This window comes from Caenorhabditis remanei, chromosome X (assembly GCF_010183535.1).
Source record: "Caenorhabditis remanei strain PX506 chromosome X, whole genome shotgun sequence".
Taxonomy (NCBI): Eukaryota; Metazoa; Nematoda; class Chromadorea; order Rhabditida; family Rhabditidae; genus Caenorhabditis; species Caenorhabditis remanei.
This window is the reverse complement of record NC_071333.1, coordinates 19,808,148-19,830,497: the sequence shown is the minus strand read 5'-3', so window position 1 is coordinate 19,830,497 and position 22,350 is coordinate 19,808,148. Positions and strand designations below refer to the sequence as shown.

Below are 22,350 nucleotides of genomic sequence, written 5' to 3'. Positions count from 1 at the left end.
TTATTGGTAAAAAGACAAAAATAGGAAAATTACGCAACACAAAACATTATGCATTGGGAAATAAACAAAAAAGAAACAAAGTATGAGAGTGTACATTTAGTAAATGAAAAAAGAATTATTGCAATCAATAATGTGGGGTTGCTTCTCGTTTTTTTTTGCGTTGGACTTCATCCACAATGTTGCATCATGTTCGTTTGGCCCTTCGCGTATGAGCGTCCCGATTTGGAGTGGGCGGAGTTTGTCCAAAAAATTGTCCAGATTTTCGAAGTTTTCGTAGTTTTCGGTCATGAGGAATTTTTCAAATTGCGGTCCTGGGAACTGGATTCACTGAGTCGTTCTGAATTTTTGACAGCGATCTGAACTTTTGGAGATCTAATGAAACAAAAAAGTCCGATCCAAGAATATTAAAACCGGACGATTCCGTGGAGAAACATGAATCTCCACTGACTTTTTTTTTGATCCACTGATTATTTGATCACCGTGTGTCTCATTGTATAGCTGCGAGGCAATTTGAATCCAATTGATTTATTTTCAGTTTTATATTGTTACAGTTTTATTTTGCCGCAGTTCTATCTTTCCTAGTTCTAAAATCGAGTACCCCCATTTTCAAAATTGAGGCCGCAGACCGCGAAGATTTGAAAGCACAGTTCGTGTTTAACAAAAACTTTCAAAGTTACATTTTTTATCGGATATTCCCGAGTTTTTTCACAATTTTTCGAGTTTGACCTTAAAATTAATATTGTGAACACTTTCAAGGAAAATTTTTTCCCAAAAATCGGAATTCGCTTTTTGATGTAATCAGTTTAGTTTTACAAATCTCTTTTTTTGTAGGTTAGAGTGTGTATATGTCTTGAAAATGATGTTTGAATGAACCCAACTTTGCAGTTCTGAACGCCACGTAGTTGTTTTCTATGTGTATGAAAACAACTTTCACCTACTAGGACAAGCCACCCCTCAGAGTAAAATAAGTTTGAAAGCTTTGAATAGTTTGCACTAATCAACTGACTTGCACTAATCAACTGATGACTTTAAAAAATTGCACTTTTGAAATATATAACCAATTGATGACAATCCTACCATGCACTTTAGAATCTAACGTAGACGGCTGATCTTTTTCTATTAGTTGGTCTGGATTAGTTATAATGAAAAGTGCAAAGTGATGTCGAACTAAAGTACACTAATGAGAAACTTTGCGTAAATTTTTTATTCAAATGTTCAGCGCAACAAAAGTAGGATTCACAAGAAGAGAAAATGAATAAAAGGAGAAATAAAGAAAAATATAATTGATTCACGTGTCGGATCTGTTAGAAACGCTATTTGTTCAAAACAACAAATAATTAGTTAATTAACGGGAAATCTGTTGTTCTCTAGAGATTAAAATTATGAAGGACTTTGAGTCATGTAGAAAACATGAATATTTATATAAAACTCCTAATTTACTAAGCTTCAAAATAATCTTCACACGATTTTCCTAGTAACAGTATTTAGTAAGCTTTTCAATCAACAAGACACAAAATCCGTTTTATGTTTAAAAAACTGATAGTTTCATTAAATGAGTTTTTTTCAACCGATCATGCAGATTCATTTACTTAATCTTCACAAAACCGTATTTATGAGTTATGCATATCAGTGATGTGTCCCAATCGCATGTATAGGTTCAAAGAAAATTTGAAAACAATTATCATTCTGTTTCTCTCTTGTACTTTAATGTTCTACGGGGATTATACATTGTTGCATCACATTTCACAATTAGAGAGTCGAGTCTCGGGGAGCAGATAGAGTCGAACCGGCGAAGACTCAGCTTTTCAGCTTAACATCGCTTAGCAACACATCGTCCTCTTTTGATAGCTATGCCAGCTGGTGGTTTACTAGCTCTATCAAGTCGAAACTTCAGATTATTGCCAATTAGCCGATTAACCTCTTTTGTAACTTCTTTTGGTTTAACCAGATAGAGTTAAACATTTAATTTTTGGATCTGCCTAGTAGGGTGCCCTCTTGTCGGTGAAACGAGATTGAACTTGATCTTGACGCTACTCTATAGCCCGCATAGATTAGGTTGTTCAAACAGCGCTTGTCTGGTCCAGCACTGTGGTGCTTCTTCTATATTTATAAAAAATCCATTACCCATCTATAAAACTGCAGTAACTTCCATGACGTACATTCCATTCATCTGTGACGTGCGAGTCCAGTGCAATCATCGTTAATTTTGTGCTCTAGTTATGTCATAAAATTAAAAATTTGTGACTTCGATGATGTCTATCCTCCCAGACGCGTAATAAGTTCATTGAAACTAATGATTCGGAGACAAAGCAAGAGTTCAGTTGATATTTCAAAGTCTACAACTGATTCATAGACGTCTAATGAGTAATTTTCATCCCGAGGGATGCTAAATCGCACGCCTCCCGAAAGCTGCGTCTCCTCTCTTTCTCCACTTACTCGTTTGAGTTTTGTAAGATCAAAATTTTTGGAAGAAAATCCGGTCCCGATCTTTCTGATCTCGAAAACACTATAAAAGAGCTGCTTTTCAGTCATTATCTTCATTTCTCGATTATTTTCTTGAGCCGCGCGGGCCAAGAGCTGGTTCTCAACATTTTGCAGCGTAACCCTAAGCTTCATGTTGCATTTCCTCTCCCATTGTAACTTGATTGCCTGACTTTCTGTCTTCTAGATCCTTTTCCGTCAAGGTTTACAGTTTCGTGAATCCTTCTTCCGCTCCTTTCGGGGGCCCCAAGGATCCGAATCGGGCCTTGTACTCTTTCTCTTGTTCATTAATGATTTGTTATTCAGTTTGAATGATATTCCTCATATTCCCTGCATGTGGCAGCCTATGATGATGATATTAAGATCTACTCTCACCAATGATTTAGTCTCCAAGTGGCGCTGAATCCATTTTCCTTCTTCTTGCCTATTCAAAAACTGGGTTGAAGCGCCGCAACCCCCCTTATCAGTTTCTTATTGCGGAGTCTCCCATTCCTGACTCCAATTCCGTTGTGATCTTGGTCTTCTTGTAGAACCTGGTCTCAAATTTCGTGCCCACACTAATCGAACTGTGGCTCTACCCCGTCTTCGTTCCTCCTAGATCTGGAAATCCTTCAAGTCCAATAATCCTGTTTTCTATTCATTCTTATTCAAATCTTGCGTTCTTTCTATCATTGAGTATTGTTTTGTTATTTTCTGCCTATCCCCCTCATCTCGTTTCTCTAGACTTCTGGAATCCACCCTCAGAGTATACTCTAGAAAAACTATCCAACGTTGCAACTTCTCTGTTTATTCCAACACACATCGCTTGAAACTCCTCTGAAATCACTCCATTAGACACCGTAAACTGAAAGCCCAATTACTCCTGCTTTACAAATTCATTCCTGGCGCTTCTCACTTTCCCTTCCTTCATACCTATGTCAGACTGTCAAATTCTCCCAGAAGACCCCCCATGCCTCTTATCTATCTCTCGTCTCTATCTGATAACTTTTTCTCTTTTACTATTCCGTATTGGAATGCCATTACCTACAATGAATTTTCTTTTCTCCCTCTCAATTGATTATTTTACTTGATTTCTCAATCACCCGGTAGTAATTTTTTTTGCTCCTATTTAGTTGTACATATGTAACAGTTTTTTCTTTCTCTGCCCTCGTTTCCCATTGACTAGTTCTATTTATCTCCTTTTATCACATTCCCATAACATTGCTCTCCCTTTTCTAGTCATTTATATTTATTTATTTCCCCTGTCATTCTCCTTTCCTACCTTGATTTTTTCATCTTTTTTTACTATCCTTTGAAAATAAATAAAATAAATAAATTCTGAAGTTTCCGTAATTTTTTCCATACCTTAAGCGGCTAATTGGGATGGTGTCGTAGCATTACTTTGTTACTTTGTTCTCATAATTTCTTATCGCACTTTATTATTGTTATCCTCCTCCCTCCCGAGCTTTTTGTTTTTCTTCATTACTCTTATAAGCTTTCTGCAATTCTAATCATGTTTATCCTTCCTTTCAGCACCTCAAAACCTCAAAAAAATTATCGTGAACGTTCCATTGTCTTGCCGACAAAGCTCACAACTCATTGTTTACTGGTCCCGTATCATTTGAAGTTGTTTGTGTGTCCCACTCCGCTTCCAGTGTCCCAAAATGGAATTGGCTGATGCCCTGAGATTTTATATCCCTCTCTTCTATTCAGCACTTCTGATCCTACTGTACCTTCTCACTTTCTATGTCATTGTGAGACACTGGAAAACCGAGAAATCATCATTCTTCATGATGTATATTTTTGAAGGAGTGATGAACATGTGCACGTATTTTATGGTATTCTATTCGAAGAAGCTGAATACTGTCACTTCCGAAACAAGTCCTCTTGCTTTCCTCTATAGGGATATGGGTGAGTGAAAATGTGTGTTTGTGTTTTTTTTGTGATATACCGTTCTGTGCAGAAAGATATACAATTTTTCCACCACCTTCTTTCCCAATGGGTAGTAGGTATGACGCGGGGAAAAAAAGTGGGCGGGGCTTAAGCGCGTGTAGATAATTTTGTTTTTCAGTTTTGCCAGTGTAACTTTGTTCAAACTTTATATTTTTCAATATTTTTTTTTTAGCTTCTTAGCTAATAACTTTTTCTTGCTTTTTGTCAAATTCCATATTTCTGGAGTGGAAAAGAGCAGAGTTATGCTCAGAAATAGGCGAAAAAAGCGACAAAAAAATGTCAAGATTTTGTCCCACTTTTGCACCATTAATAACTTTTCCGATTCTCGATGAAATTTTGATTTTATTTTTTTAATCGATAGCAAATTTTCGGGGCAATCTTTTATTAAGAACCCCCTTTTTGAGATTCCATACTTCTAAACGAGTTATAATCGATAGAATGGAGGCAACTTTTTATTTTGAGAAAATTTTCAGTTTTTTGATTTTTCGGTTTTTTTGCTTTGCCTCGATTATCTCGAGTTCTACCCGATATTTTTTCATATAACTTGGCAACTAGACGTAAAATTAGACGAGAAATCACTTTTTCACGTCAAATTCCTAATTTGAAACACCCCCCGCCCGGTACGGCCGGTGGACTGCGGAAAACCAGAAAAAAACGCCTTGCTGAAGTCGGCTTCCATCGGACTATTTTTGCTGTCCTGAAAATTTTTTGTACTAAAGTTGTTTTGATTTTTTGATATGTTGGTCAAATTGGAATTATCTAATGGAATATCAAGTTTCAGCCAAAACGGTCCAGTGGGAGCTGAGCTGTGGAGAAAACGTGTTTTTCGCTTATATCGCTTAGCTCTCGAGTGTCTTCTGTCCGGCTAATACGGTTTTATGATATGTGTTAGCCAGGAAAATTATCTAGGGGGAGAAAAAAACAGAATTAAAAAATATAAATTTTGACCCGAGTTATAGTGTCCCAAACTTTGGAGAACATTTCTGAAAGGAGACGACTGGTCGAGTCGAAGAAAGCGTGCGTCTTCCCACCACTTAAACGCCATCTGGGTGGCTACACACCAGCGAGTGTGTGGCTCAGTGGCAGTGTTGTGGTGCGTCGCGGGGGGGTTTTTGGTTCGATTCTCTGGCTGGTCTAATTTTTTGTTTTTTTCTAACTCGGATCAAAATTGTCGTAGAACCTTCATTTTACTACCACTCGAAAGCTAATGAAATTCTGTTTGCTTGGGTCACATAAAATAGAAAAATGCTTATAACTTGCTTCAAAATGGTCGTAGAACAAAAATTCAAAGCTTGCTGAGCACTGCGCAAAGGGCGAAGCCCCTTCTAGCGGAGCCCGCCGGGAGGCGGGGGACGCTAGTCCACCACCTTCTTTCCCAATGGGTAGTAGGTATGGCTGGGCCAAAAAAAGTGGGCGGGGCTTAAGCGCGTGTAGATAATTTTGTTTTTCAGTTTAGCCAGTGTAACTTTGTTCAAACTTAATATTTTTTGATAATTTTTTTTTAGCTGCTTAGCTAATAACTTTTTCTTACTTTTTGCCAAATTCCATATTTCTGGAGTGGAAAAGAGCAGAGTTATGCTCAGAAATAGGCGAAAAAAGCGACAAAAAAATGTCAAGATTTTGTCCGCAACTTGAGCCATTAATAACTTTCCGAATTCTCTATGAAATTTTGATATTATTTTTTTAATCGATAGCAAATTTTCGGGGCAATCTTTTATTAAGAACCCCCTTTTTGAGATTCCATACTTTTAAACGAGTTATAATCGATTGAATGGAGACAACTTTTTATTTTGAGAGATTTTTCGATTTTTTGATTTTTCGATTTTTTTGCTTCACCTCGATTATCTCGAGTTCTACCCGATATTTTTTCATATAACTTGACAACTAGACGTAAAATTAGACGAGAAATCACTTTTTTACGTCAAATTTCTAATTTGAAGCACCCCCCGCCCGGTACAGCCGGTGGTCTGCAGAAAAACGAAAAAAAAAACGCCTTGCTGTAGTCGGCCTCCACCGGACTGTTTTGGCTGTCCTGAAAATTTTTTGTACTAAAGTTGTTCTGATTTTTTGATATGTTGGTCAAATCGGAATTATTTAATGGAATATCAAGTCTCAGCCAAAACGGTCCAGTGGGAGCTGAGCTGTGGAGAAAACGTGTTTTTCGCTTATATCGCTTAGCTCTGGAGTGTCATCTGTCCAGCTAATATGGTTTTTTGATATGTGTTAGCCAAGAAAATTATCTAGGGGGAGAAAAAAAAAGGTTTTAAAAATATTTATTTTGACCCGAGTTATAGAGTCTCAAACTTTGGAGAACATTTCTGAAAGGAGACGACTGGTCGAGTCGAAGCAAGCGTGCCTCTTCCCACCACTTAAACGCCATCTGGGTGGCTACACACCAGCGAGTGTGTGGCTCAGTGGTTGTGTTGTGGTGCGCCGCTGTGGAGGTTTTTGGTTCGAGTTTCTGGCTGGTCTAATTTTTTTGTTTTTTTCTAACTCGGCTCAAAATTGTCGTAGAACCTTCATCTTACTATCATTCGAAAGCTACTGAATTTCTGCTTGCTTGAGTCACATAAAATAGAAAAACGCTCATAACTTGCTTCAAAATGGTCGTAGAACAAAAATTCAAAGCTTGCTCAGCACTGCGCAAGGGGCGAAGCCCCTTCTAGCGGAGCCCGCCGGGAGGCGGGGGACGCTAGTCGCCCCCTCTCTTTAAATCCGATAGGTATGAGGTGGGCGATTTCGGTGGGCGGAGCTTCGCCAAAAGTGTCGATAATGCTGTCAAAAACTTTGAGTCGCACTCATTTTTTGAATAACTTTTTTCGTTGTAGAGATTTTCAAAAAATTCTTTTTCGTTTGTTTTTGAAAACTTAATACGGATGTGGCGACTGTCAGGGGATAGATTTGGAGCATTTGGAAGAGAGTTATGAGCACAAAAGTAAAAACAACTTTTTTTGCTCAAATAAATGGCTTGAGAAATTCACGATTTCCGCCGTTTCCTACTTCGTACGGCTTCAGCTTTGAACATTTCTGGGGGATTTTTTGAACTTAAGATCTCTGAAAATCTGGCTATCGAGACATATAAAAATTATTCACAAATCTGTGAAAATATGATTTATGGCCATAAAAGAAAGGAAACGACTTTTTTTCTCAAAATTTTCACTTTCCTTCTTATTTCTCGAGTTGTTTTGAACCGAGAGCTTTGAAATTTGGTAGAGTTATGTAACTGGGGTGGCGGAAGTGACTAAAAAAACAGATTTCAAATTGGAAATGATGCATTCCAGTTATACTCAAAAACAGTCAAAAAATGAGCAATTATCGATCGATCCCCCTTTATCTGCCCAAAACTTTGACCGGCTGTAACTCGCTCAGTTTTGAAAATTTTCAGGATCCGAAAAAAAGGAAATGTGTAGAAAAAAAATCTCTATCGATCCATGTAAAATTCAATATACTTTTAGCTGATAAAGCTTTCAGAAAACCGGATTTTGTGATTTTCGCGGTTTTTCGGTCATGTTGGGATTTTTTCTATTCGCTGTCCTGGGGACTGGATCCACTGAATCGTTCTGGATTTTTGACACCGATCTAAACTTTCGGAGATCTAATGGAACCAAAAAGTCCGATCAAAAAATATTGACACCGGACGATTCTGTGGAGAAACCTGAATCTCCACTGACATTTTTTTCGAATACACTGACCATTTTGTCATTGTATGTGTCATTGTACTGCTGCGAGGATCTCCCCTCTTTTCTATTCTCTCCATGACCACGTTTTTCTGTGCACAAGTGGCGCAGTGGAAGAGGGCGGGGGTGAGAATCGGTGGGCTGGGGGTTCGAAACCTTCTTATTCGTTTTTGTTTTTTTTGTTTTTGTATGAACTTTCTAAATGAATATGAAAAGAAATATTGTAAAAATTTCGAATGTTCTGATCGAATACGGGGAAAATAGTATCAGTCGGTGTGTCTGTTTTGAATTCAAAAGCTGGACGTTCTTCCATTTTTCTTCAAATCGAGCAAGCTAATTTTTGAATTTAAAACTTGCTAAGCACCGCACACGAGGCGCAGCCGAGTACTGCGGAGCCCGCCGGGAGGCGGGGGACGCTAGTCCTTTTTTAGTTAAAAATGACCAATTTTGAGAAAGTGTTATCACTGGTGGTCCCACAGAGTAAAAATGTATAAACCATACAGATGAAAGGTAGAAAATTCATTTTTGTAGTTGACAACTTTTTGTACTGACACTCCCTAGAGAGTTAAAATCATTTTCAGGGGACAGCTCAAAAATCACTTCATTTTACACTGATATGGGACGATTTGAGACAGAAATTGCTTTGTCAATACGTCACTTGCTAGAGAGTGCTTGTAACAAAAAACAGTTAACTTCAAAAACGAAGCTCTAATTTTGGTTCATACATAACTCACTTTGTGGGACAATCAGTGATACAGTAACATCCTCTCAAACTTGGTCATTTTTAACTGAAAACGCCCAAAGTGTATATCTTACTGCATGGTACAGTATAATAGATTTTAACCAAAAAATTTGAACTTATTCCAGACATCGATTTTCTGAAGAACTTCCTCACTTGTATGAGCTACCATATGGCTTTCGTACAATATATCAACACTTCTCTTATTTCTACTAATCGATATACTGTTCTCCGGTTTTTGCAAAGCGCGGAGCCGGTAAGCTTGCATTTCAAAACAAAACCTATAAAGATTTGTTTCAGTTCTGGAAGAAATTCGCATTGCCCATTATGATATTAGCTTTTCTGGTTCCTTTTGTTGACACCCACAGGTATTTTTTCCTCCAAACGGAAATAATCTTCAACGAGGAATCCGGAAGCTATGAGTTTGTGGAACCGATGGTAGGTGTGATTTTTTTTTCTTCAGCCAAATTATATTTTCAACAGGACCTTTAATTTCATAAAAATTATTTTCAGCCCCTCGAAGACTGCTTCAAATATCTCAACCCCACTATGATTTTCTGCAGTGTTTATTCAGTTGGTATGAATGTCGCCAGTAGGATGAACCTCAGGACACTCAACACCCATGTACGAAGCAAAGCAAGTACAAACTTCACCATCATTACGCTTTTCACTTCCGTCACTCAAGTTCTCGGTTGTTTCTTGAGTATTATTCGTGTCAAATGGCCAACAGGACCAATAGCAAAACTTCTTGCCGAATATCTACCATTTGTCAGTGATGGGTTGACCTTGATGCAGCCACTGTTGCTTTTTGTACTCACTAGTTCGGTAGGTTAAAAAATATAGTTGATCAACAGGGAATACTTACATTTTCAGATTCGAGGAAAAATCATAGCAATGTTCAAACGTAAGGATACCTCGGTTGTACATGTGATACGGTCAGCGAGCAGAAACTCGAATTAACGGGTTTTCTTCTTCTTCTTTCATCTTCTGGCGCCCGGTTTGCAATTTTGATTAATTTCCTGTTATATATTTTTTCTGTTGCTGGAAGTTGATGGTTAGTTGAATTTCCCGCAACTGTTTGAATTATTACCTGGCGGCTAAATTGCATGGCAGCTCGCTCATACTTCAATTTAAAAACTAGAGGAGAACTACCAACAGTATTTCATGAAAATTGAAGATTCCTCTTGGCATCAATTCAATTTCATTTTCAATGCGTCATAACACCCTTGTTACTGTGATCACACTCTCTATTGGTTCCAAAACAATTCCTGTGATTTTCCCTCTCTGCCTCACACTACTCCTCTCTCATACCTCCTCACCCCTTACCTAAAAGTCATTTGATTCCAATTCTACCTTTTGAATAATCAACTCCCTAACTCAACCCAATTTCCCAAAGGCCCTCCTGCACACCTCATTTCTTTTCCAAATGTTTATCCCTTCCAAGTTTCTCTCACCCCCTTCCCCACTGAATTGAAATTTGAATGCTCACATAAAACCTAACTTTCCTTCTGCAATGCAATGTTGCATTTTTCCCTATGGTTTTTCTTCCCCTCTAAAATTCTTGTTACTTTTCCCTTTTATTCAATCTCACTATAAGTTCCATTATGGTATCATATGTTTCTCTCCCGACCACCATTCTTCTCAAAATAGTTTCCCATCGTTCATATTTCCATTTTTTGAGTTTTCCCAGTACGGTTCTTTTAGATTTATTATTATTATTTATTTACGCATGCTCGATACGTGAAGGTTAATCAATTGAAAATAGAATACAAAAAAAATAAAAAATACAATAAAAAGAGGAGGGGAAGTCAGAAGTCAAGTTCAGAAATGTCAGAATCCGTGTTTCTTCTAGAGCTTTTGATTTACTATTTTATTCAGCACTCTGTTTGTAAAAAATAATCTGCCTATTTTGGTTTTTGATTTCTTCCATCGGTATATCAAATTAATAAATGCGTTTATCAAACATTTATATCTCATTCCAAGTGGTACTCAGGTGTAGTCTTCGACATTCAGATTTTCATATCAAAACCTCTTTTTTTTCATTTTGCCGCTGTTATCGTCTACCACGAAATGGAAAAACGTAGCGCTATATAAAAATCATTGAATTCGACGCCTGCTCACTCAAAGAAGACGTTGCTCATCGAGCAACATAATATTCAAATCTATAGTTGGGTGTCTGTTGAACGATTAGGCCGGTCTCATCACTGTTCTCACTTTATTCTTATGTAACTCAACACCTTTCTGCCACCTGCATGAACCGGAGGAGAGTGAGAGAGGTGCAATGGCCCCTAGCAGATGTACCGATAAACGAAACAGAACGGATTATGAGAGAGACTCAATTTCCCCTGCGAATACATATGTTTCACCCTCTATCTTTTAGATGAAAATTGCAAATGTCGTATTTGTTAGCCCTTCCTGTGTTTGTGTCTCCCTTTACATCACATAATAAATTCAAACCTTTGGTCATTTACACTCCTTTTCCTGGCGGTATCACCAAAAGTATACATGTGTTACTCGGTGTTTGTCTATACAGTCCTCCACATAAATATAGGTTCACCCCCCAAAATGACCCAAAACTGAAAAAATTAAATTTTTCAAAAAAGATGTGTACGGCAATAATATGCAAGTAGGAAGTGTATTTTGATGGCAAAAGTTAAAATTCTAGAAGTTTCCAATTTTTGAGAAATTTCGAAAAATTCCAATTTTAGGTATTTTCCATTCCACAAAATGATAGGTTCACTTGATGAAAATCTCAAAATTTTCGAAAAAGGACACCGAAAACCAGGTTTTTAGAATAGAACCAACCAAATAACACGTTTTAAGTAAATTTTTTACAAATGAGCCATTGGTGTCTGTTGAGGGGACCTCACAGCGAGTAGAATATCGCTGGTGACTACCGATTATTCGAAAATCACACACCGCGGTGAACATTTTTGGGAAAAACATCCGATTTGTCAGGGATGTGATGTGAAACACTGTCTCTGGTAATTTGAAGTTCTTCGGTGACGTTTTAGATTTCCAAAATTCATAGAACTCAACAATTCTCAAGCTTGAGATTTGCATTGGTGAAATCATCCGAGCTGTTCCGGACCTCAGAAGTGTCCGGGCTCAGATTTTATAACTTTTCAAACAAAAATAATTGTGACAGGCGTCAAACACGTTAACTTCTTTTATTTTTAAACTCATGAAAACCTCGATTACCGTAGAATGCCCAAATTGAACAAGTTGATCTTCTGGACTATTCAACCTCTTTTTGACTGATCTGTTACTGGAGAGCAGTCATGGTTGAGAAGAGTACAAGTGTCACATTTTGTGCTGACAACGTAATATGAATGCTTTGGACTTAAAAAATTCATGTTTTCATATGTTATGGTTGTCTTACATAGCTACCGACAAAGTTACCAATATCTAAAGAATGGAGTGATGTGTATTTTGAGATTTTAAGACCCCCTCTCTTCCTGATAGCTGAAAACTTAATGAGGATAACGTGTTTGACACTTGTCACAATTATTTTTGTTTGAAAAGTTATAAAATCTGAGCCCGGACACTTCTGAGGTCCGGAACAGCTCGGATGATTTCACCAATGCAAATCTCAAGCTTGAGAATTGTTGAGTTCTATGAATTTTGGAAATCTAAAACGTCACCGAAGAACTTCAAATTTCCAGAGAAAGTGTTTCACATCACATCCCTGACAAATCGGATGTTTTTCCCAAAAATGTTCACCGCGGTGTGTGATTTTCGAATAATCGGTAGTCACCAGCGATATTCTACTCGCTGCGACGTCCCCTCAACAGACACCAATGGCACATTTGTAAAAAATTTACTTAAAACGTATTATTTGGTCGGTTCCATTTTAAAAACCTGGTTTTCGGTTTCCTTTTTCGAAAATTTTGAGATTTTCATCAAGTGAACCTATCATTTTGTGGAATGGAAAATACCTAAAATTGGAATTTTTCGAAATTTCTCAAAGATTGAAATTTTCTAGAATTTAAACTTTTGCCATCAAAATACACTTCCTACTCGCTTATTATTGCCGTACACATCTTTTTTGAAAAATTTAATTTTTTCAGTTTTGGGTCATTTTGGGGGGTGAACCTATATTTATGTGGAGGACTGTAGACGTCGTTCCCACTTTTCATCCATTTAGTATGAAAACCAAAAAATGTGATAAATAGTCTGAAAAAATGAGAAGCCTTTATTCTCACCCAGACCTGAATCAAATTTATGTCATGATCTCTTACAGGGTCCTCCGTAATGAAATTTGATTGCTATATGTTGAATCAGTGGTCATCCTCTCCTCTGCTCTCCTTCTTGTCCAAACGGCTCCCTCTCTATCTCTCCTAATAGGTGTCACCACTCTAATCTCTTGTTTGCTGTCTCAATAGTTTTACTTATGCCTATCTCATCTCTGTTTTCTTGTAACCCAACATTTTATTGCCAACTGCCAATTGGCGAAAAGAGGGGAGAGCAAGAAGAGATACAGTGACGCAACAGACGTACGTAGGGGGGGGGGAACTTGGAGAGAGGATGGTTCGAATGGTGTACCTCGGTTGATTGTATGATGTCATGGGGGGCCGAAAGAAAAGGGAAAGAAGAGAGGGAAGAGGGAACGAGATTGAGACAATAGAAGGAAATTGGAAATAGGAGCGGTGAAAGCAGGCGGTCCCCCCTTTTATTCAAATTTTTTTTTTTTTACTTATTTATATCAATCCACATTTATCTTTGCTCAATAAGTACTTTTATCGTCATACTTATCAAGTCTAGGTCCGGGTATCTGGCGCCAAAGTTCAAAATTCTAATTTTTCTCGAAATTTTTGAAAGTTTTGGGATTTTTTCGCGAAAAAGACAAATTTTCGGTTATTATTCAGAAACCAAAGAAATTTTGAAAAACCATCAGAACTGGTCACATTTTTGGTAAAAAATTCAAAAAGATTCGAAAAAAATCGGATCATATTTTGAAGCCGGACAATCGGGCCTTGACAGGTATTTTCATCGTAATTGTGTTTTGTTATGAAATGTATTTGAGAAGACTGTAGGTAGAGACCGTTGTATCGTGAAATTTTGTTGCCCTCTACTCCCATTTTTGTCAGTTTTTTTCAACCTACCTTTTTATCATAACAAAGTACCCACGGAAAAATTTATATTCAGTTCAACAACATCAACTACAAAATCAAAAACAACTCTAAGATGGCTTCTACTTCGGAAAAGAAGACTGAGGAGGAGATGGTGAACGAGGTTTGTATGGGTTCTCACTATTCCTCAACTTTCCTTCTTAATCTACTCATTCTAAATAGTTAGCCTCTCTATTTTTATGTTCTCCAAAAAACAGAACCATCTGAATACCGGTACATAAGATATCCCAACTCCTCACCGTTTGAAATTAGTTTTGAGGTAGTGATATTTGTGAGTAGAGATGTCCGTACTGGTCCTTGTAGGCTGGTGGTCTACCTGTCATGTTAGTATACTATTTGTTGGGGCTCAATCTTGTATAAGATATGTTTCATTTTAAATTGTCATCTGTTTTCAGCCACCAGCGAAAAAAATGAAGGAAACATCCCAGGAACCGGAATGGTTGCAATACTTCGTAAGTTTTTTGATTTTTAAATATTTTTAAATATGGGTGAAATCTGTGAATCACGGCGAGCGGTTCATCAAAAGTGCAATGAGATCAATAATGCATCTCTCGACTAGGAAATTTGCAAGTCAACAATGATTGAATTCCGATTTAAAAATGGAATACTCAGCGGAAGTGAAAAAAATATCGATTTTGGGATCTGAACCGCTATTGGTGACTATCAAATCATAGAAACTGAAAATAATAATTAAATATTTCCAATTTTTTTCATATTTCTATATTTAACGAGCAAAAACGAGAAAAGTAACATCAAAACTACTTTTATGATCATTCAATTTGAAATAAAGATGAAAATTTTAATTAAAGTTAGAATTAAAATGTCAAAAATGATTGCGCATATCCATCTAGTAAATATGATTTGCATTGATATTCAATTTTTGAGCAAAACGTTAAAAAACTAGCTATTTTTGCAATTTTCAGTAGTAAATGATAACTTTGTGTGCGCAAACGTCATCAACTCATTGTATTTTATATTCAAAATGTTCACAGTTATCCCGACAATACGGCTTGCAACAGTAGAAAACGGAATAATTTTTTCTGGGCTGCAATTGGAAAAAAATCTGAATATTTAGTTGAAAAAAAGTTCCCTCGTTCCCCTGCGAACTGCGTTCTGCCTCGATGAACTGCTTGCCGTATGAATCCTTACTTTTTCAAACTAAGTTTTTCCTGAGAATGATAGCGCCGAACTTCAAAGATTCTCAATATTTCGGTGCAAAAACAAATTGAGAAACGTAATAAGTGCACTATAAAAGACCGTTTCATTAACAGAATTGTTTTCAGAATAAAGATAAGGTCGTGATAAATAAATACCGACCGCGCCAAGCAAGAATTTTGAAGAAGCAGGACGAAGACATAATGTCAGATCCTGACTACCAGGTTATATTGACACAAATATACAAATCCAATTACATAAGAAGCCAAGAGATGAATACATGTGAGTTTTTATTACCACATTATCAATTCAAAAAGACCCGTTTTCAGTGCTGCAAATCCAAGAGAACTTTTTGGACGAAGGAGTCTTCAATAAAGAAGGTATTTTGTTTATTGTTTCGCTAACTTAAACCAGTCGAATTGCTTTTTTTGAAAGTTCCTTTTTTATCAGCAGTACTCTTGTTTTTATATTGAAACAATAATCTAAATACAATCTTCATGGCTCATTGAGAATCGGACATGAGCCCAATAAAAAAATTTTCCAGAACTCGAAGTGAAGGAGAACGAGGAGAAGGAAAAGATCGTCGAAGAGGAAGAGGATCCAATGATGAAAGAACTTCAGGTACGGTATTTTATTTTATGTTAACTTCCAGCTCCCAATAACAATTAGTAATTTAATACAGTACCGTGCAATAAGATGTACAACTTAGCTTTTTCAGTAGGAAATGGCCAACTTTAAGAGGGTTTTGCGGTATCACCGATTGTCCCATAAAATAATTATGTATAAACCATAAAAACCAAAGATAAAGCTCCATTTTTGTAGTTGACAAGTTTTTGTACGGACAATCCCTAGCAAGTAACATATCGACAAAGTTACTAACCGTCCTTATTTAGTGCCAAATAAAGTGAATTTTGAACTCTCTAGGGAGTGCTCATACAAAAAATGTCAATTATAAAAATGAAGCCTGTATGGTTAAAACATTCTTTACTCTGTGGGACAACCAGTAATACCGTTACACCCTCTCGAAGTTGGTCATTTTCAACTGAAATAGGCCAAATTGCACGATAGTGTACATAAAGTTATAAAGTTATTATTTTTATTCATAATGCGCTGACAATTAGTAATTAGAATATATCTACTAGACATAAATACATATATGAAACAAAAACTATTCATACAATCTTTTAAGAAAAAAATCGATGAAATCAAAGATAAGATCAGATTGATAAATGGAGAGTCAAGAAGAAATGACGCGGAAATCGCAGAACTTGAGAAGACGCCTGGAGTGGGGGTCCCAGGCGTCTCCTACAAGAAAAATAAGCATACCAAGGGGAGAGCTAAAAAGATGATGGAATCAGAGTTGAAAGTCATCTCACAGTATTTTGGTAAGCCTCACGTTTCATAATTTTCTCTATTTTCATGATAATCCATTGGTTTTCATTAATTATTAAAAGTCTTTCAGATGACAAAAAAGCAGAAAACGAAAGAAAAGTTGCACATCTGAAATTTTTACGTTGTGAGTTAATATTTTTATTTATCTTTCACAAAAACAAGGAAATGATCCGATTTAAAGTTAAAAATTGAATTTTTTCAAATTGGATAGTTATATGTTTTCCACTTAACTCAGATTTGGGAGAATTTCATTAAATTAAATTGTCTATAGAGAAACAATTAAAATAAAGCATTGAGTTTAATAAAACATAATCGCAACGCAAAGTTGCAAAATTGATGGTTAGGCATCAATAAAACTTCGAATTTGAGAAATAAGTTTTGTTTGAGGGCTACTAGTTTTCCTTTGATTTCTTTATAATCTATCAAGATTTTTTTTAAAATTTTTAATTTCAGCCATCCGAGACAATAAGCTCGAAGCCGAAAAACTTCTTGAAGAGGCCGAAAAGGTAAGAAAGGATATGCTAAAGTCGCTAGAGTGATACGTTCCCTTATCTTCCCTCCCCACTGGGCCTCTATCCTCTGAGAAAATACAGTACCGTTTAATTTATTCAATTAACTTATTGTTATTTTTTCCTTCCGCACCTACGTCCCTTTTCCTTCCAGTTTATCCCCCCCCCCTCCTCGTTCCTCGGCTTTCCGCGTCCCCACTTCTCCATCATGTAATGTTTTTTTGAACCATCTCTCATCAATTTCTAAGTTTTGAATTGTCTCCCTCTTTTCCCTCTTCTGAGTACTTTTCTTTTCCATATATGCTATTACCGCCTTTTTGAATTCATTTATTTTCGCTCTTCCTAATGGACCTATTCTCGACCTATTCACAAGGTAGCAAAAAAAGCAAACAACTATTTTTTTCTATTAGCAAAAAATAGTTTTTTGCTTTTTTTGCTACCTTGTGAATAGGTACATAACATATTCTCTTTTCATAAACATTCTAAATTCTTGTTATTTTTTATTGCAAAGACCAGGTTTTTTCCTATATAAGTGGTAATAAATAGTTATAATTCAAAAATCTTATTTCATTACCTATTTCATCGTCATGTCGGGCGGAAGTCCTATGCTTACTGTGCACTAGTTGATCCCATTTACTTTTGAAATGTGTCCCTTTCATATATTCTCTTCCCTGTATAAAATTACATAGTTTTTGTCTTTCTGTAATTTTTTTGATGTATTAAAATCTGGATGAACTGTATAACTTTTCTTGCAAATGCTTCCTGTTTTCTGAATAAAAATTCAAACCTTATCATGAACTGAAGAAAAAAACATTTCACTTTAAATGTGCCCGGTTCCCCGCAACATTCAATGACAACTCATGAGTATCTGCGCCGCACTTCTGGCGATTGGTATTGCCCGCCCAGATTCTTCAAGTTTGCTATTGGATAGGCCCGCCTGTCCAATGTGGACTAACTAACCAAACAACACAGGCATCAGCCATTTGAATGATTGCCCGCAACAGTTCGTCGTGGTGTTTGCACAATAGATTTTTTCAATTTATTTTCCTGCGACTGTTTTATTTTTCGATTTATTGAGGGTTTCAACAAGAGGATGTGATAAATTAAAACATAAATATTTTGAAGAGTTAAAGGTTGGTTCATTTTATTTTGAAATATTAATTTAGAGCTCTATTGCAGGTGAAATATCGATTAAATTGGATTCTGGTGTTTATCGGTTTGAATTATGTATGCAGTGAAAGGAATGTTCCGTACAAGAAGGAAAATAATTGGAAAAAAAGATACGTACGGTACATTTATCGTCGAAAATCATAAATACCAGTTGAGTAAAAAAAATATGACACTAGCTCTGAAAAAACTATCAATTTGCAAACCCCATCACTAATCAGGTTGAATTATCATTTTTCAGATATTCCGTCTCCTTGATGCACATATCCAAGTGTACCTGAATCCGTCTAATTGCGAATAATCGACTAAAAGCTACCACCGATATGGTCTGAAACGGATTGACGCAGAATTCAACAAATTACGCTTTTTTCTGCTCAACAATGTGGATATAGTTGTCACTGAAAAACTTTGGAAAAGGATCACAAGAGTAAGAAATTTTTGATATACTATAAATTTGCAAACATAGAACTTCTGGTTCCAACCACCTATTGCTCCAAAAAATTTGCTAGAATTTATTGAAGTCTGAGGAAACACGCCTACATATTACTTGGAAGATATTACTGAACTCACATCAGACGAGTAAAGTATGTTTAATTTCAAAAACTCGACGAAATTGTTTTTTCAGCTTCCAATGTTGATATGCTGCATCGACGTAGTTGGAGGAGGTTACCTGACATGAATGGGATGAAAAAGAGATTGAAACTCAAACAATGAGACTAAAATCAACCGAATATCGTCTCTAGACACGAATGAAGCTCAATCACCACATCACGTACATCCGGGGGAGATGAAATTTGGCTCAAAACCATCGATACGGAGCAGTTGTCAACTGGAAAAAGATAGATTGGAAGCGGAGATGATGACGATGTCAAGACGGGTCATAACGAATTCAAGTTTTGTACCAGAAAAAGAAATTGACATTCCTCGTGTTCGAGAGAAACCTTCGCTCCAAATGGACTATATTGGCTCGACCACGAGGTAATTTTACCAGATCAACATTGCCCGCTCCCCCTGAATCCCCCGTAAGTAATAATTAATTTTCAGGAACTATTCACGTCGCCACTAGGAACTTCGATGTCGTGAAGGCTACCAAATATCAAATTCACCAGTACAAATCATTTCGACCGGATTCGAGCCAGTGCTCACTAATAAAAGATGGACGATGTGATCATGAGACGGCTTCAAACACCTTCTGGTGAATTTTCCCATTATATTTCATACCTAATAAGAAATGAGCACATTTCAGAGCAGAATGACATGTCATCATCACTGCAACAAAGCCGAAACTTTTAATTGTAGAGATGCTGCTGCTGACTGATTGTGGATTCTAAAAAATCTGAGAAAAATCGCCGTTTCACCTGAGTGATTTTGGCTCAATCATGAGGTAAATGTCTCTCCGAAGAATATTGTTCCGCTTCTCCTAAACTTCTCGTAAACAAGGATCAATTTCCAGACAACAACAATCGGAAATTGGATAAATGAAGTATTCTAAAGTGGTTCAAATCCACCAGTAGAAATAATTTCGAAGGAAATCGAGCCTGTTAGCATCAACCTGAGCCAAAATCAGAAAGAAGAACTGAGTCATCAGAGATTCTGACAAAAAGTACATCATTTCTCCGATTCATCTCTGTCATCACTGCAATCGAGCCGAAACGCTCAGTTATGGAGATGATGCTGCTGACTGAATGTGGATTTTGCTGAGAGAAACTGAAAAAGTGAGACTTCAATCAAATCTGAGGAGGAATCAGCGTTGCATGTGGATTATTTTGGCTCGATCATGAGGTAGATCTCTTCAGATTAATACGTTGCGCTCTTTCTCAACCTCCAGTAAACAATAATCGATTTTCAGGAACCATCCGGAACTTTGGTGAATGAAAGCTACCACTGTTCAAATCCACCAGTACAAACCATTTCGAGAGGAAACGATCCAGTGCTCACTAATAAAAGATGGACGATGTGACCACAAGACGGCTTCAAAAACCTTTAGGTAAATTTTCATAGTTTCTTTCACATCCAATAAAAAATGAGCAGATTCCAGAGCAGAATAACACAGCACAAGCAATCTCCGATTCTCATCAATGTCTTGTGAGCAGTAATCAGTTTTCAGGAATTTTACACGGCACTAGCCGGGTCTTCGATGAGTGAAAACTTCGACAAGATATATATACCTAATAAAAAGATACCTAATAAAAAAGAGCGCATTTCAGAACAGAATGACATGTCATCATCACTCCAACAAAGCCGAAACTTTCAATTTTAGAGATGCTGCTGCTGACTGAATGTGGATTCCCTCGAATCTGAGAAAAATCGCCGTTTCACCTGGGTGATTTCGTGTGAAGCTATTTATCGTCGATATCAATGCGACGGGCCCAAGTATTGGAAATCTGAAGGACCCACTTCTGACTACTTGTGCACAAAGAAGCAAAAAAACTGACATTTCCATTGTATTCAAGAGGACGCCGCTCCACGTTAACCATTTTGGCTCGACCATGAGGTAAATTTTCCGAGATGATTGTTGTTCCGCTATTCCTAAATCACCCGTGTACATGGAACAATTTTCAGACACCATCTGCAGTGCAATTAAGAATTTCTTACATCCGGATCGAAAACCAGAAAACAAAAAAACGATGCGAGATGAGCTTAGTGAACGTGGATACGTAGAAGATGTCATTTCAGATTGGTCACCAGAAAATGATATGCAGATCAGTCAAATGTTGCAAGTGATGTAAATATGGCACTGTTACGCTACACTCAGAAGGTAGAACCGCTACTTCGGAGAAATTTGGACGAAAATTCATAATTTTTCCCTATTTATCTTCATCTTCACAGATACCAAGCCGAAATGTTCAACTATGGAGATTCTGCTGTTGACTTATTATGGATTTTTCGTTAAGAAGCGAAAGAAGTAGGTTTCCGATCAAATCAGACGATGGCCGCGTCACGTGGATCATTTTGGCTCAACCATGAGGTAATTTTTTCCGGATGATTGTTGTCCCGCTCCTTCTAACTCATCCGTAAGAAAGGATCAACTTTCAGAAACCATCCATCAAGCCTAGACAACGATAAATCATCCGGAAAAGCAGTCCAATTAAGAATGCCTGATTCGATTATAAAAACCGATGCAAAATGAGCTGCGAGATCGTGAACGCGTAGAAAAAATCAGTTCGATTGATTTAACAACTCGTGTGCAAAGCTAAATATCCGAGAACCATCCACGACAGCGATTATAACTACAATGATCGAAGGCTTCTTCACGTCAAATATCTTCAGGTAAATATTACCAATTTCATTGCTTTCAACAAAAAATGGGAATGTTGCAAAGCAACATTTTGAAGCGGATGTGCATCTTGTTGCTAAATTCATTACCATCATCACTGCAATTAAGCCGAAATTTCCAATTATGGAGATGCTGGTGCTGACTGATTGTTGATTTTGCCCATAGAAGCAGAAGAAGTGAAATTTCCATCAAATCTGTCAAAAATCACCCGCCGAAGTGATAATTCTTTCTCAATCATGAGGTAAATTTGCGTAGATGAATGTTGTTCCGCTCCTCCTATACCACCCGTAGGCAAATGATCAAATTCCAGGAACCATTCACGACACAGAACGGAATTATGAGAAGAGAAGTGTGCAAGTCGAGTTTCGGCGAGAAGATTCGTCTGAATCTACAAAAGAATACCTCTTTGGAGAGGTCTATGAGCTGGATGAATAAAACGAAAAGTGAATGAAAATCGAACCGCCGAGAAAAATGATCGTTTATTGAACACAACGGATTTTTTTTCGATAAAGAATTTTAATAATTTTTACATTTAACGATGTTCTGAAGACAACAGACTACTACTGGTGAACGGAGTTGTTTGGGCCAACCGCAAAAACCACGAGCTCCTCCTCGTCATCGGTAGAGTTATCGTTCTCCTTTTTCAAAAATCCGCGCGATTTCTTTGTGCACATTTTGTAGAAGCGGTATACGGCGAAGATGGCGGCCATCAATCCAAAGAAGACAATAACAACTATGAACTTCCAGAAGAGAAAGTCGTTATCGTACATATTGGAGTTGGGCCAATTTGAGACGGGCGTTTGGGAAGAATCGTGTCATTTCTGGAGGGATTTTTATTTCTTGACGGTTTTTGATTGATGAGTCATAACCATACGAGAATAATCAATAA

The 22,350-nt window shown here is 37.1% G+C and overlaps 3 protein-coding genes across 3 annotated transcripts; 2 read left to right on the top strand and 1 right to left on the bottom strand.

Annotated features, from left to right (window-relative positions):
• Positions 1 to 4,124: 4,124 nt before the first annotated feature.
• On the top strand, positions 4,125 to 9,789 carry GCK72_025978 (uncharacterized protein; the record flags this gene model as incomplete). Its single annotated transcript, XM_053736591.1, has 6 exons — positions 4,125 to 4,371; positions 6,708 to 6,857; positions 8,958 to 9,085; positions 9,130 to 9,267; positions 9,343 to 9,654; positions 9,703 to 9,789. 6 exons carry the CDS (start codon positions 4,125 to 4,127, stop codon positions 9,787 to 9,789), a joined length of 1,062 nt encoding a protein of 353 aa, XP_053580157.1.
• A 4,227-nt stretch (positions 9,790 to 14,016) lies between these two features.
• On the top strand, positions 14,017 to 19,383 carry GCK72_025977 (uncharacterized protein; the record flags this gene model as incomplete). The annotated part of the gene is made up of 9 exons (XM_003099916.2): positions 14,017 to 14,064; positions 14,357 to 14,413; positions 15,245 to 15,398; positions 15,446 to 15,496; positions 15,661 to 15,737; positions 16,306 to 16,501; positions 16,962 to 17,014; positions 19,090 to 19,162; positions 19,229 to 19,383. 9 exons carry the CDS (start codon positions 14,017 to 14,019, stop codon positions 19,381 to 19,383), a joined length of 864 nt encoding a protein of 287 aa, XP_003099964.2.
• A 2,199-nt stretch (positions 19,384 to 21,582) lies between these two features.
• On the bottom strand, positions 21,583 to 22,231 carry GCK72_025976 (uncharacterized protein; the record flags this gene model as incomplete). Its single annotated transcript, XM_053736590.1, has 2 exons — positions 21,583 to 21,843; positions 22,052 to 22,231. 2 exons carry the CDS (start codon positions 22,229 to 22,231, stop codon positions 21,583 to 21,585), a joined length of 441 nt encoding a protein of 146 aa, XP_053580156.1.
• Positions 22,232 to 22,350: the final 119 nt, after the last annotated feature.